Genomic DNA, 12,603 nt, shown 5'->3' on the forward strand with positions numbered 1-12,603 from the left:
CATGACGGTTACGCGAGTCTGACGGTTAAGTGGAGAGGATTAGATAAAGTGGTTTGAGTGAGTAATTATCAGTATTTAACCTGACGAAAAGATATTTATTCAATATTATCCACATTATATTTCACCTGCAGCAGCGTTGAGAACTTTTGTAATGATACGTTTGGCCATTAACTTTGCAAACACATGAGAGGAGTCTAAAGACCCACGAAAGGCAGATCAACGAGCGACTACATTTCTCTCCGATACGGTAGGAAATTAAATTTAAAGTGGGGGATTTTAACTGTGACGATGATTGACAGTTTAAACGGTGACGGGACGCACGTTACAGAGTCCGTTAAAGATTAAGAAGTAGTATGTCCCAAAGCTTGCATACTCTTCTGCTACACACTCAAATGTATGTACTTTTTCTTCACAAAAAGAGTACATACTTTTAGGACGTAGTATAAGTAGGCGAATTGGGACGCAGCCTGAGACTAATGACAAGACAAGTGACACCTGTGAACCGTGATTAAACAATGAACCAATGACAGGACAAGACACAAGATCACATGAGGGCATGGGAATCACATGACAATGCAACATGACAAAACCAGGAAGTGAAAGAACAAGACAAACTTAGAAACATGACACTCAAACATAACTTGAACATAATCAACTTAAAACATGAACAAGGAACAATGAACATGAACCAACACCAAAACACCCTGTGACAGTAAAGTTTACTAAAAAAGTCTTAGTAAGAGAGTAAATGTTCAAATTAAGTGTTATTTCATGTGTTTTGCTAAATATTAATATAGGGGGAGATCTGATAGTGTTTCAATTTTTATTATTTTATAATTTAAAAGGTTTTCTGGCATGTGTGAGTTTTTGGGGTTGAATTGTACTGAACAGCCAATTTTATTATTAAATATAATAAATGTATTAAGTAATATTTGCAATATAATACACATGCAGTACCATATCTGATCACATATACATCTATTTACTATGTGTGTATTATTACTGAATATAAAACTACATTATGATAGACAACAATATATTGTCACATTTTTCAGTAGGCCTATATGAAAAGCGGAAATTCCTTATGTTTTATTCAATATATTGTAATATATTAACACAATATATTATTCTGTACATTTTCAAAAATACCGTTAGGCCTATATAATTTAATATATTGATCATTCATAGGGGAAAAAAAATATTTGTGTAAGGGTAAGCCTCAATGCCGAGATACATAAATCTTAACGAATATAATTATCTTAATAGTAGGCTACAGCCCATCATTACAACAGAATAGCCTACTATAGAATTTAATATCCTAATAAAACGAAACTAGACCGTCATTTGATTGCGCAATATTTGCATATGCCAAACAAAACAGAAGTAGTGTGAACAATACAGTAGTGTATAGGGATCGGATATGCAGTTATGAATGTATCTTACAAGATCAATTTAAGATGAGTTTATCATATAACCTATAATTGTTTGTGTGGGGTTCGGACGCCAAAAGCCCACGACGTTGGGACACACAACGGTTAACCGCCCTCCAGTTTAGTGTAGAACAGAAGAAAAAAAAAACCTACTGATTTAGCTTTTCTTATCTATTCTTTGTAAATGATTTTTCCTTCCTTGTTCCGATTCAACAACATTACAGCGACGGTGAAAATGTTTCTGAATCTGTTGTAGCCTAATATGCGACATTTAACAACATAAATATGATGTGAAACCGAAAGAAAGAACCGATGACTTACTGTCCAAAAATACTGCGAAAGAAAAGAGCAATATCAACTTCATCATTTTGTTGTAGAATCCAAGATCATAACCATAACTCGAGCTGATGAGGTGATCGATCCCTGGCGTTTATGTCGTGTCTTCGTTGTGTCAGAAACCGCGCACACAAAACGAGTGACAGTAGCTAACCGACCCGTCGGCACATATTGTTGACTGGTGAGGAATTTTGAGCAGATGGGCTGGTTATATAACATCACAAAACAACAACGAATATCATTTAGGTTATGTATAAATGTTCTTTTCCTGTTTAAATATATATTAACTGATCAATAGTCAATATTTGCTAATTTTCAAGTCAAAACAGAAACGTAGACAGTAACAGTAGCTATGACTAGCCTACAAAATCCAAAAATCCTAAAATATGAGCTGAATTGCTGGTGGTGTCCAATCTCTATGAATTTAGTCGTGTCCTTGCTTGTAGTTGTCATTGCCTACTCATGATGGCACAGGAAGGCATAAAGCCTGATCACAGATCAGTAGGCTATCTATTTTCCATTTTACTCATATTTTTGCCAGACTTAAGAATCGATTTTAGAGACCAAAAGTTTTCATTTGAACATTAAACATGAAATCAACATAAGACTATTAGACATAGTTTATAGGTACATGGCCAGATCATGTATTTTAATAAAGATGAAAAAACAAAAAGGACTTCAGTAAGTCACATTTTGATCAATATGTTGTTATGGGAATATGTGTTAAATAAACGTTTGAAAGATACACAATTTAAATACAGTATTGACATTAATGTATCATAACATTTAAGAAATTAAAATATAAGCCCATTGAAAAGACACATTTTCATAAGATGATTTGTATTGTAAATTACACATCTGAGTACTGACTGCACAGTTGCTCTATGACTTCACCTCTAAACAAGGAACTGCACCTCATCTCATCAAGAAACAGTTTCAGAGTTCATTTCAAATAAGCCTTTGCCGCTTTAGACTTGTGGAGAGTTATTAGAGCAGTCTGTGAGCTCTTGAAAAAAATGTGTCACACATTTGTTTTTTTCTGTCTGTGGATACTGTACTTAGCTGGTAAGTATCAAATGTTTTTTAGTTACAGTTTTAGTGAAGCAGCATCAGTTGTGACTGTGAAACTTTTGTTCTCCAGGTGTGTTTGGAGTTGGCACCAGTGAAATAGAGACAATATCAGCGATGGAGGGAGATTCTGTCATTCTAAACACAGATGTTGCTGAACTACAGAGACATGTGATGGTGTGGACGTTTGGACCCCAAGACACTCACATCGCTAAAATCAACAGAGTGCACAATGAGACCTTCCACGATGGTGCCGATGGGAGATTCAGAGACCGACTCGAGCTGGACTCTCAGACTGGATCTCTGACCATCACAAACATTAGCACAGAACATGCTGGACTTTATAAAATCGAAATGCTCGTTGAAAATAAGGTCTCAATCAAGAAATTTATTGTCACCGTTTATGGTAAGCAGAGCTCTTGCCTCTTTCTGTATTCTTAATTCAAATAGTTGGCTATTATAAAATTGGGCTAGGGGGTAAGTTGATCCACCCATTAAATCTAAAGGATTAGGTCTAAGGCATGATTTTCTGTAAAGCTTTTTATTTAAGTTTTAATTAAATATGGTGTTATTTTATGTTGAATTTTTTTTTTTAAAACATGGGGCGTTACTTTGAACATTAGCCTACCTTGTTACGAAACACTAAACCAATATGGTGATGAAAAAAATATGAGCTGGAAGGAAATAGATTTCAGTGATTTTGCATTCTTTCGCAAAAGTTTTGCATTTCATTTGCAAAACCTTTGAAATCCATCGCAAAACTTGAGTACTGTGAGTGAACACAAAGTTTCTTGATGGAACATAATAGGTTTTGCAAGCCAATGCAAAGTTTCTCTGAACAAAGGAAAAGTTTTGAGAGGTAAACGCCAAGGTTTTGCAAGCGAACACAAAGTTTCTCTGGGGAACGCAAAGGTTTTGCAAGCGGACGCAAAGTTTCTCTGGAGAACGCAAATGTTTTGAGAGGGAACACAAAGGTTTTTGCGAGTGATCGCAAAGTTTCTCTGGGGAACGCTAACGTTTTGAGAGGGAACACCAAGGTTTTGCAAGCGAACACAAAGTTTGTCTGGCGAACGCAAACGTTTTGAGAGGGAACGCAAAGGTTTTCGCGAGGGATCACAAAGTTTCTATAGGGAACGCAAAAGTTTTGAGAGGGAACGCAAAGTTTCTCTAGGGAACGCAAACGTTTTGAGAGGAAACGCAAAGTTTCTCTGGGGAACGCAAAGGTTTTTGCGAGGGATCGCAAAGTTTCTATAGGAAACGCAAAAGTTTTGACAGGGAACGCCAAGATTTTGCAAGCGAACGCAAAGTTACTCTGGAGAACGCAAACGTTTTGAGAGGGAACACAAAGATTTTTTTGAGAGATCGCAAAGTTTCTCTGGGGAATGCAAACGTTTTGAGAGGGAACGCAAAGTTTCTCTGGGGAACGCAAACGTTTTGAGAGGGAACACAAAGATTTTTGTGAGGGATCGCAAAGTTTCTCTGGCGAATGCAAACGTTTTGAGAGGGAACGCCAAGGTTTTCGCGAGGGATCGCAAAGTTTCTCTGGGGAACGCAAACGTTTTGAGAGGGAACGCAAAGTTTCTCTGGGGAACGCAAACGTTTTGAGAGGGAACGCAAAGGTTTTCGCGAGGGATCGCAAAGTTTCTATAGGGAACGCAAACGTTTTGACAGGGAACGCCAAGGTTTTGCAAGCGAACGCAAAGTTTCTCTGGAGAACGCGAACGTTTTGAGAGGGAACACAAAGATTTTTGTGAGGGATCGCAAAGTTTCTCTGGGGAACGCAAACGTTTTGAGAGGGAACGCCAAGGTTTTCGCAAGGGATCGCAAAGTTTCTATAGGGATCACAAAAGTTTTGAGAGGGAACACAAACACACTGAAATATATATTTTTCCCCATCAACATGTTCCTTTAAAGGGCTCCCCTACTTCATATATGGAAAAGATTTCACTTGGTCTGTTATTGTGGTATAGCTTAAAATACATAAAAAAACTGAACTATTAGTGGTTGGTTGCTTTTCATGTTGGTCAGGCTTTTCTCTTCTTTTTTTAAATTCTCAGCCCAGAAGGAAAGCTTCAGATGATGAAAGGCAATTCAAAGAGTTTTTAACCATATTTAAACCATAATGTGAGGAAAATAAAAATAATTTCGATGAGGAAGTTTACAAAGCAAAACTCATCACTTCTCTGTTCAGGCAAACTGTGGTTCAAATATGGGAAGTATCTAGACTGGGACCCAGCCCGATCTGCCGGCGATTTGATTTCGTGCTGCAGCTCAGGCTGGAAACCTGTACATATTTCTATCCTGCTTCTGTTACAATTGTGCAGGGACCAATCACAAACTGGCTTATCCACCTGGCGCGCTATTGGCGGGTTTAACACAATGATGGATAGAGACAGGGCCGGCTCTAGCTCTTTGGTTGCCCTAGGCGAGATTGAGTTTTGCGCCTGGGGAAAATAAATGCAGAACATGCCATTCAGAAAAAATTGGGCACAAATGGGTTAAGTATTTATAAAAACTATATAAACAAAAATCCTCCTATTGTTACTCCAAGACTTAAAAAGCTAATTATGACTTAAATGATACACTCTATAGTGTATAAATGATACACTAATAAATTGCACATACAAAAATGCTACAAAGAAAGTTGGAGGATATTTTACAAATTATGACTCAAACTATGGATGAACAAACAAAAATGCTTTTATAGTCACTCCAACACTTAATCAAGAAAGTTAAGACTTGAAGGATCAACTGCAATAAATTGGTCATACACAAATGCTAGAAAGAATGTTCAAGGATATTTACCAAATATTAACTCCATAAACTGTGCAAAAACTCTCTTAAGCACCTGTAAAGACACTTAAGCAAATTATGACCCATAAACTGGATTAACTATACCCTCTACAAACAAAAGTGCTATTATGGATACACTGTACTTACCACTACAAAATTAAAATATATAAGTTCTTGTAGCTCTATCCCTATCTTAAATAATAAAAGATGAACAGTTGTTTCTGGCATTTCTATTCACCTTCAAAATTGACGCAGCATTAAAATTTGGCTCGTCTGGATTTCCTTATTGTCAGTGAAATGCGTAGTAATATGTAGATAACTAGCTAGCTAGTGATAGCTTAGTGACAGCAATAAAACGTCCAATGCCGTCCAATATTAGTTGATAATATCGATAATACGAAGTAAATTTATTTCGTTTGACACCTTTATGGCTGAGATGAGAAGACTTACCTCTATACTGGGCTTTCTTGTGATCGTCTGCCTTTCTCTTTTTCCGTCCCTGTGTACTCGAGGGTTTAGACCGCTTCATTTTTGAAGAACGCGCCAGTGCTGAGCACTTGCCTGACATAACGCCTGTGCTAGACAATATTCACTTTCAATTCAATCTAATAATCAGGTTAAGTAATTAAACGTGTGGCTGAGGGGGCGCCCAAGGATGATCATGTTTAATAAACAGTATGTTTTATTTCGCTTGTTTTAATTCTATGCTTAATGGGAAGTAAGTTTAAGGGCGCCACTAGAGGGCGCCTGGCTGCGCCCCCAACACATTTGTCGCCCTAGGCAACCGCCTAGCTCGCCTATAGCAAACGCCGGCCCTGGATAGAGAAGCGATGGATCGTTGGTTTGATTGGTTGAAGGACTATCCAATTGCGTACAGAGTCATTTGAACTATGCCCGTTGATCACGCCTCTTGTGCAGTAGAAAATACAGAGCAGACTACCCAGACTAATGTTCAATCTTAAAAGATTGCGCTTGGTCTGGTGATAGCCAGATAAGGAAGTATTCAAATATTGTATCCCATTTCTCCCCCCAAAAAAACTGACATTGCAACTTTATATTTCACAGCTGCGACGTTAACTTCTAACACTTCTTAAAATTACGACTTCATAATAGATTTCACAATTATTACATTATACCTCAAAATTGCAACTTTATTGCTCAGAAGTGTGATTGCATTTGCTTTATTTTTCTTAAATTTCTGGGTTTACAAACACTGGAAAGAAGCCTTCTCACTGTTCTGACTTTGTTTTGGTGTCTCTTTATTTTCTTGTGTTATTCAGCTCTTCTGCCCATTCCTGTCATCAGCAGATACTGTGCACAACATCCTTCATCACCAAGCACAACATGTGAGCTGCTGTGTTCAGTGGTGAATGTGAGCCATGTGACTCTCTCCTGGTACAAAGGAAACAGTTTATTGTCCAGCATCAGTGTGTCTGATCTCAGCAGCAGCGTCTCTTTACATTTGGAGGTGGAATATCAGGATAAAAACACCTACAGCTGTGTGCTCAACAATCCCATCAGAAATCATTCTCAACATCTGGACATCAGAGGACTCTGCCAAATACATTCAGGTATGACAGTGATGACATTATTGATATGATGGGGTGGGGTGAACTATCCCTTTTAAATACGACTTTTGCTCCTCTTTTGAGCACTTTAAAAGTACAAGCTTTTGTAATATACAGGAGTGACAACCAAATTCTACAACCAAATGAATTAGGCTACATAACAAAACAGAACAAATAATAGTAGCACCTACCAGCTGCTCTGTTCCCTTTAAGATGGTGATGCAGTTCACAAGATTCTCAGGTGAACGAAGCTTTGGCCGTCATAAATCACATACTCTTGGCAAAAATTGATCAAGCACTGATCCAGTGCTTCAGTGTGAAATATGTTGTTCTTGACAGATCGCAGCTTTGGTGTTGAACGTAACATCACTAGACAACAGTAATACACAACCTACTGTCACAAAATAAACACATATATAAATAATACACGCAAATATATGTGGGTGATTCTATCATTTCAGGTAAATTTTTTTCAGCTTTTTTTAGATGGTTATATTTGTAATTATTTACTCATTGTCTTGGATCACAAGATGTTACAGGCCACAACAATATAATATGTTCTGTAAAAAGTGTTTTTTTATAGCTGAAAATCATGATTTCTTGTTGTCCGAATTAGCCAGTGTATTTTTTTTTCCATTTTGATTTTGATTTTTGATTTGATTTATTAGACATAATAGTGAAAATACACTCATTTGTCAAGGATAGCACAATAAAGTTTAAACAAAACTTATTTCCATTGTGGTCCTTGCTGTAAAGCACAACTCATGGTGATAAAGGCATTGCATACTATTCAGATTATACAACACATTACCAACACACACTTCCAAAATTTACATTACAATTAATCATCCACCCAAAAGCACAAATACAAATTCATCATTAAAACAACCTATCAAATAGCATAATGTATCATTGTGTAAACAAAATACTTTATTTGACTTTTGTTTAGATCATATTTCATGAATTTTATTTATAAAATAATTACAATTTTCCTATTTCTACAACATTAAATTGTTTAAAAATAACTTATCTTGTAAAAATGTGTGCCCATAAATCTTGTGTCAATTCTGTTACCATACTTTGCCTTTAAATTGGTGGAATTATCTCCCACAAGATACAGGAAATGTCACTTTCCCTCATAAGAGCTGAAGCACTGAAAGGTGTGTGTGCTCTCTCTGAGAAAATATTTTAATCTAAAAAGTTATTTTGTAAAAATGGCACAATTGTTGCCACAATGTCAAAAGGAAACCAGATTTGATCAATGATCACACATGGGTTGTTTAAAGTCTTTTAATCAGGATTTCGTGCCATGTGCTCTTAGCATTTATGCTAGCAAGTGGAGTTTTTGGAAGGAAGTAACTTGTGTTTGGCAAGCACTGAGTTATTAAAATCCAATATGTTTTCAATAAGATACTGGAAAGAATTTCTGTTGATGAACAGTTTTTTTCCTTAACTTTTTGAAATGCAAAATGTACCTCCAATTATAGAATCACTATTGTATTCTGGAAATAAACACTAAAAACGCGACTTTACATATTTATCATCTTGTCAAGTACATCAAATGTCTAGAGATGTAATAAATGGTCCTGGCAACACTGCGAAGAGAGCCCGTATTGTTTCAGTTTTTCCAGTATTAACAAAATACAGCTTGTATGTGAACGGTAGTTTGCCTAATATGTGTTTTTGGCTTGCTTTTTTTATAGTGAGTGAACATTCTCACTCCCAAGGCATCAAAATATGAAGCATGGTCAAGTGCCTTCCACGTCACAATGAAGACGCTAAAGGCTGATTTATACTTCTGCGTTGGACCTGCCTCTATGCCGTGGGCTATGCGTTGATTTTCATTTATACTTTTGTGTCCTTGCACGCCTTGTGTCCTTGCAACAAGGAAGTGTTTTTTCTATTTGTCCTTAGAAAAATATCGATATTTAAAACTTTATAAAGTAAAGTTTCAGCCGACCATGTTCAAACCGCCTTCAGTGTTCAATTTATGAAAAAAGTGTTGAAAGGTCCTCTGCTGATTGAAAGACTAACGCGACCAGGTCCGCTCAGACTCAGTACGCATCTTGAGTTTCACTTTCAACACTTTTCCACGGAAGGCGATCGGCTGGAACTTTACTTTATAAAGTTTTAAATATGGATATTTTTCTTACACAAACGCATCGATTCGCTTCAGAAGGCCTTTATTAACACCCCGGAGCCGAGTGGAGCACGTTATTCGATGGACAGGTGCATTTTTTATGGACTTCTAAAACAGAGCAACTATTAATGCAATTATAATGCTTGGAATTGCATGGACTTTTTAAATATAACTCTGATTATATTCGTGTGAAAGAAGAATGCCATATACACCTAGGATGACTTGAGGGTGAGTAAATCATGGGCTAATTTTCATTTTTGGGTGAACTATCCCTTTAATGTTTTAATCGCTGAAATGATGATTTCACCGCTCCATGAACGCACTCAGTCAGTCAGTCATCTCTCATTCAAATGATACACAGGACTCTTGAGCATGACGCAATCGCTCACAAGACACACGAGAGCCAATGATATTTCACTATCAAATCTGATGTAATGACACAATCGGTCACGAGACATACGAGAGCCAATGCAATTTCACTATGAAATTTGACATTTGATCTTCGGCACTTATGGGGATTTTCTTCACACAAATCAATCGTTTGGCCTCGGAACACTTGGAATATTTGTACTTTTTGAATAAATTGTGCCTGCAGACGTATCTGCCTGTTACATCCTGTGTTTTATATCATATCATACACAAATAGGTAGGTTTAGGCATGGCTTACATGTTCAAACATGTCTAAAAGGCGTAAATATGAATGTAAATAAAATTATGCTGGCTGATTAAATTGAGAATCACACTCCAACATGTCAATGGCAAAATCATAATCCAATATAATTTCATCTTGACTATAACGTTCCCATGCCCAACTCGTCTGTGTATGACGCCAAAGGTTTCTCATTGAAATCAATTGAGCACCTGAAAAAGTGACACTGAGGGGCAACTTTAGCGTCTTCATTGTGACGCGGAAGGCACTTGACCATGCTTCAGATTTTGACGCCTTGGGAGTGAGAACGGGTTAAAAATAGGTACACAGCCATCGAACAACATTGTTATGGTTATCAGTATTACTATTACAGTTCTATAAACATTCTGAACCATAATTTAGAGGATTTTCTCATGCGTTTTCCCACCGTTAAAGTATGGCTTGCCATTAACAGCCAAAAACTGATGATTAAGCGCTTAGAACAGAACTCTGCTGTACGCTTCCCATAGTTTAGTTTAACTGAAGTCTTTAAATTATTTTTAAATGTTACTTTCCTCTCATCCCTAGACTATGTCCACTATTATGGGTTCACTGAAGCTGTGATCCGATTGCCTCTCTCTGCTCTGGTGGGCGTGGCCGCTGTCGCTGTGCTGGTTTATGACATCAGATCAAGACGAGTTTGACAGGGGAGGACAGAAAGACGTCCTGCTACGCGTTTTTCCTCTTGCAATAAAAACAACTGTGAATGCCTCTTGAAATGTTTATTTTGTCACTGACAGATGGACTTTTAGTTGCTTGTTTCTATTTTATGTGCAAGGCTGAACTTTAAAGTTTTCTAATAATGTAAATGGAATTTAAACATCAGGTCGAAGGGCTGCTTTCATTAATAATGATTTTGATTATAGAAAAGTAAGGAACTTGCATCTTACAGGTTCATTTAAAAGAGTATTGAATCTGAAATAAGAGATAAAAATCTCTTCAGCTCTTTAGACTCAGACAGTCGAAGGATGTTCCTGTTCAAACAGTGAGAAAGCGGAGTTTCTGCGTAGCTGTAAAGGGTGTATCTGAAAGTGTTGAAACGCTTTTATCAGATTGAACATGACAGGCAGTACAAACTCCACCAGACTCTCACAATGAAACATTGTCAGAATAATTTGTCTTTAGAAAGATTGAAACAAATATTGCCAAGTCATTTAAAATAATTTCACAGTTATGGTAAGAAAACAGGACTGTATTTCTTGTCACAGCCACTTCCAGCCGTATGCAGAAACCTTTTGAGGTCATGGAATGACCCGTCTCTCACCGTTTACAGGAACTGAGATCTTCTCACTCTGACTGAGCAGTGCGATTCAGATCCATTAGCCGTATTAGAGAAGCGAAAGCTTAAAAATGAGATGGTACGTCAGTTTCTAATGAGGCAGAAAAAGCAGCAAACCCTGTAGGCTTGTAGTTTTGATTGATTGATGCACTGATTATTATATCCTTGTGATTTCAGAATTACATAGCAAGTGGAGAGAGACTCTGAATTGAATAACTGAATATTGACATAAACCTTTTATGTACTTGTGAACATTTGAAATAAAACCTGTAAAGATTTGTGATTCTATATTATTGTTAAGTCTATTCAGACATGTGTTTTTGTCAAGCAGTGAGAAGAATGATTGTTTATCTACAGTAGGCCTATTAAATGCGCTGTAACTGAGTCGAGGTGAAGTCTGCTGTGGTCTGATTTTTTTGTCCTTATGTGTGTCTATTATTTAATGCATGTGTAACATAGCCTATTGTGTAAAGGGCTTATTTTCCATTCACTGCTCACATAAAACAAACCTCAAACTGTGTCTAGTATTATCTGTGTTCACTTATAAAGGCCTAAAGATAACTAGTTTGAGCAGGAAACACTGCAAAACATTCAGCTTAAATATTTTGTTCTTTGTATTGAGCCTAAAGGTCAGTGACATTTAGCAACACGTTCTCACGCCCAACTTTTCACACATTGACGCTTGGTCAGGACCCTTCGGCGTCACATTTTAACGCACAGGGTACCCCATTACTTTTAATGAAAAACCATATACAGATGCGTTGGGCATGAGAATGTTATTGACATGATGAATTTATATCTTGGTTTAGAATTTTCCCATTATCACATGTTGGAGTGTGATTCTCAATTTCAGTCAGCATAATTTTATTTACATTTTTTATTTACGCTATTCAGACGTTTGAAACAGTAACCGATTGGCACGCGCCGATTGGCTGGGCTGTGGGAACTGCATGAACCTATGGCAATGATGTGTATCTGCGCAAACCAATTGTGGCACGTCCTGCCAAATAAAGAGCAAAGCCTCTGCCTATATAAGTGTCTCGTTTCACCATAGGATTAAGGTTAATTCGACTGAAGCAACGATTACTAGTCGTGAAGCACACTAGCACAGCCGTCTATGCAATACTCGTTCCCGTTATTCTCAGGGAACTGAGGTTACATCAGTAACTGAGTATCGCTCCCTTTCGAAAATGGTTCACTCGTATTGCGTCGCTAGATGCATTGGGAACACAATCCAATCACGCCATGCTACTGTTGAGCAGAATGGTGATGTTCTGAGACCCCAGTCTGAGGCACTGATA

The 12,603-nt window shown here is 37.3% G+C and overlaps 2 protein-coding genes across 3 annotated transcripts in view; one reads left to right on the forward strand and one right to left on the reverse strand.

Annotated features, from left to right (window-relative positions):
* Positions 1-12,603, reverse strand: part of LOC307120340 (uncharacterized protein) — a 58,437-nt gene that overhangs the window by 19,894 nt on the left and 25,940 nt on the right. Inside the window, exon 1 of one of the 2 annotated variants that reach the window (XM_079807340.1) lies at positions 1,752-1,993. The exons of the other annotated variant lie outside the window; for it this stretch is intronic. Within the exon in view, the coding sequence (XP_079663466.1) occupies positions 1,752-1,797 (46 nt within the window). The 5' untranslated portion in view covers positions 1,798-1,993. Of the gene's footprint in view, positions 1-1,751; positions 1,994-12,603 lie in introns of those variants that run through there. 2 annotated transcript variants of the gene reach the window in all.
* LOC307120391 (uncharacterized protein) lies at positions 2,914-11,695 on the forward strand. Its single transcript, XM_079807411.1, has 3 exons — positions 2,914-3,240; positions 6,908-7,198; positions 10,552-11,695. Exons 1-3 carry the CDS (start codon positions 2,952-2,954, stop codon positions 10,665-10,667), a joined length of 696 nt encoding a protein of 231 aa, XP_079663537.1. The 5' UTR covers positions 2,914-2,951; the 3' UTR covers positions 10,668-11,695.

This window comes from Gobio gobio (assembly GCF_949357685.1).
Source record: "Gobio gobio genome assembly, chromosome: 24".
In the NCBI taxonomy this organism is placed as follows: Eukaryota; Metazoa; Chordata; class Actinopteri; order Cypriniformes; family Gobionidae; genus Gobio; species Gobio gobio.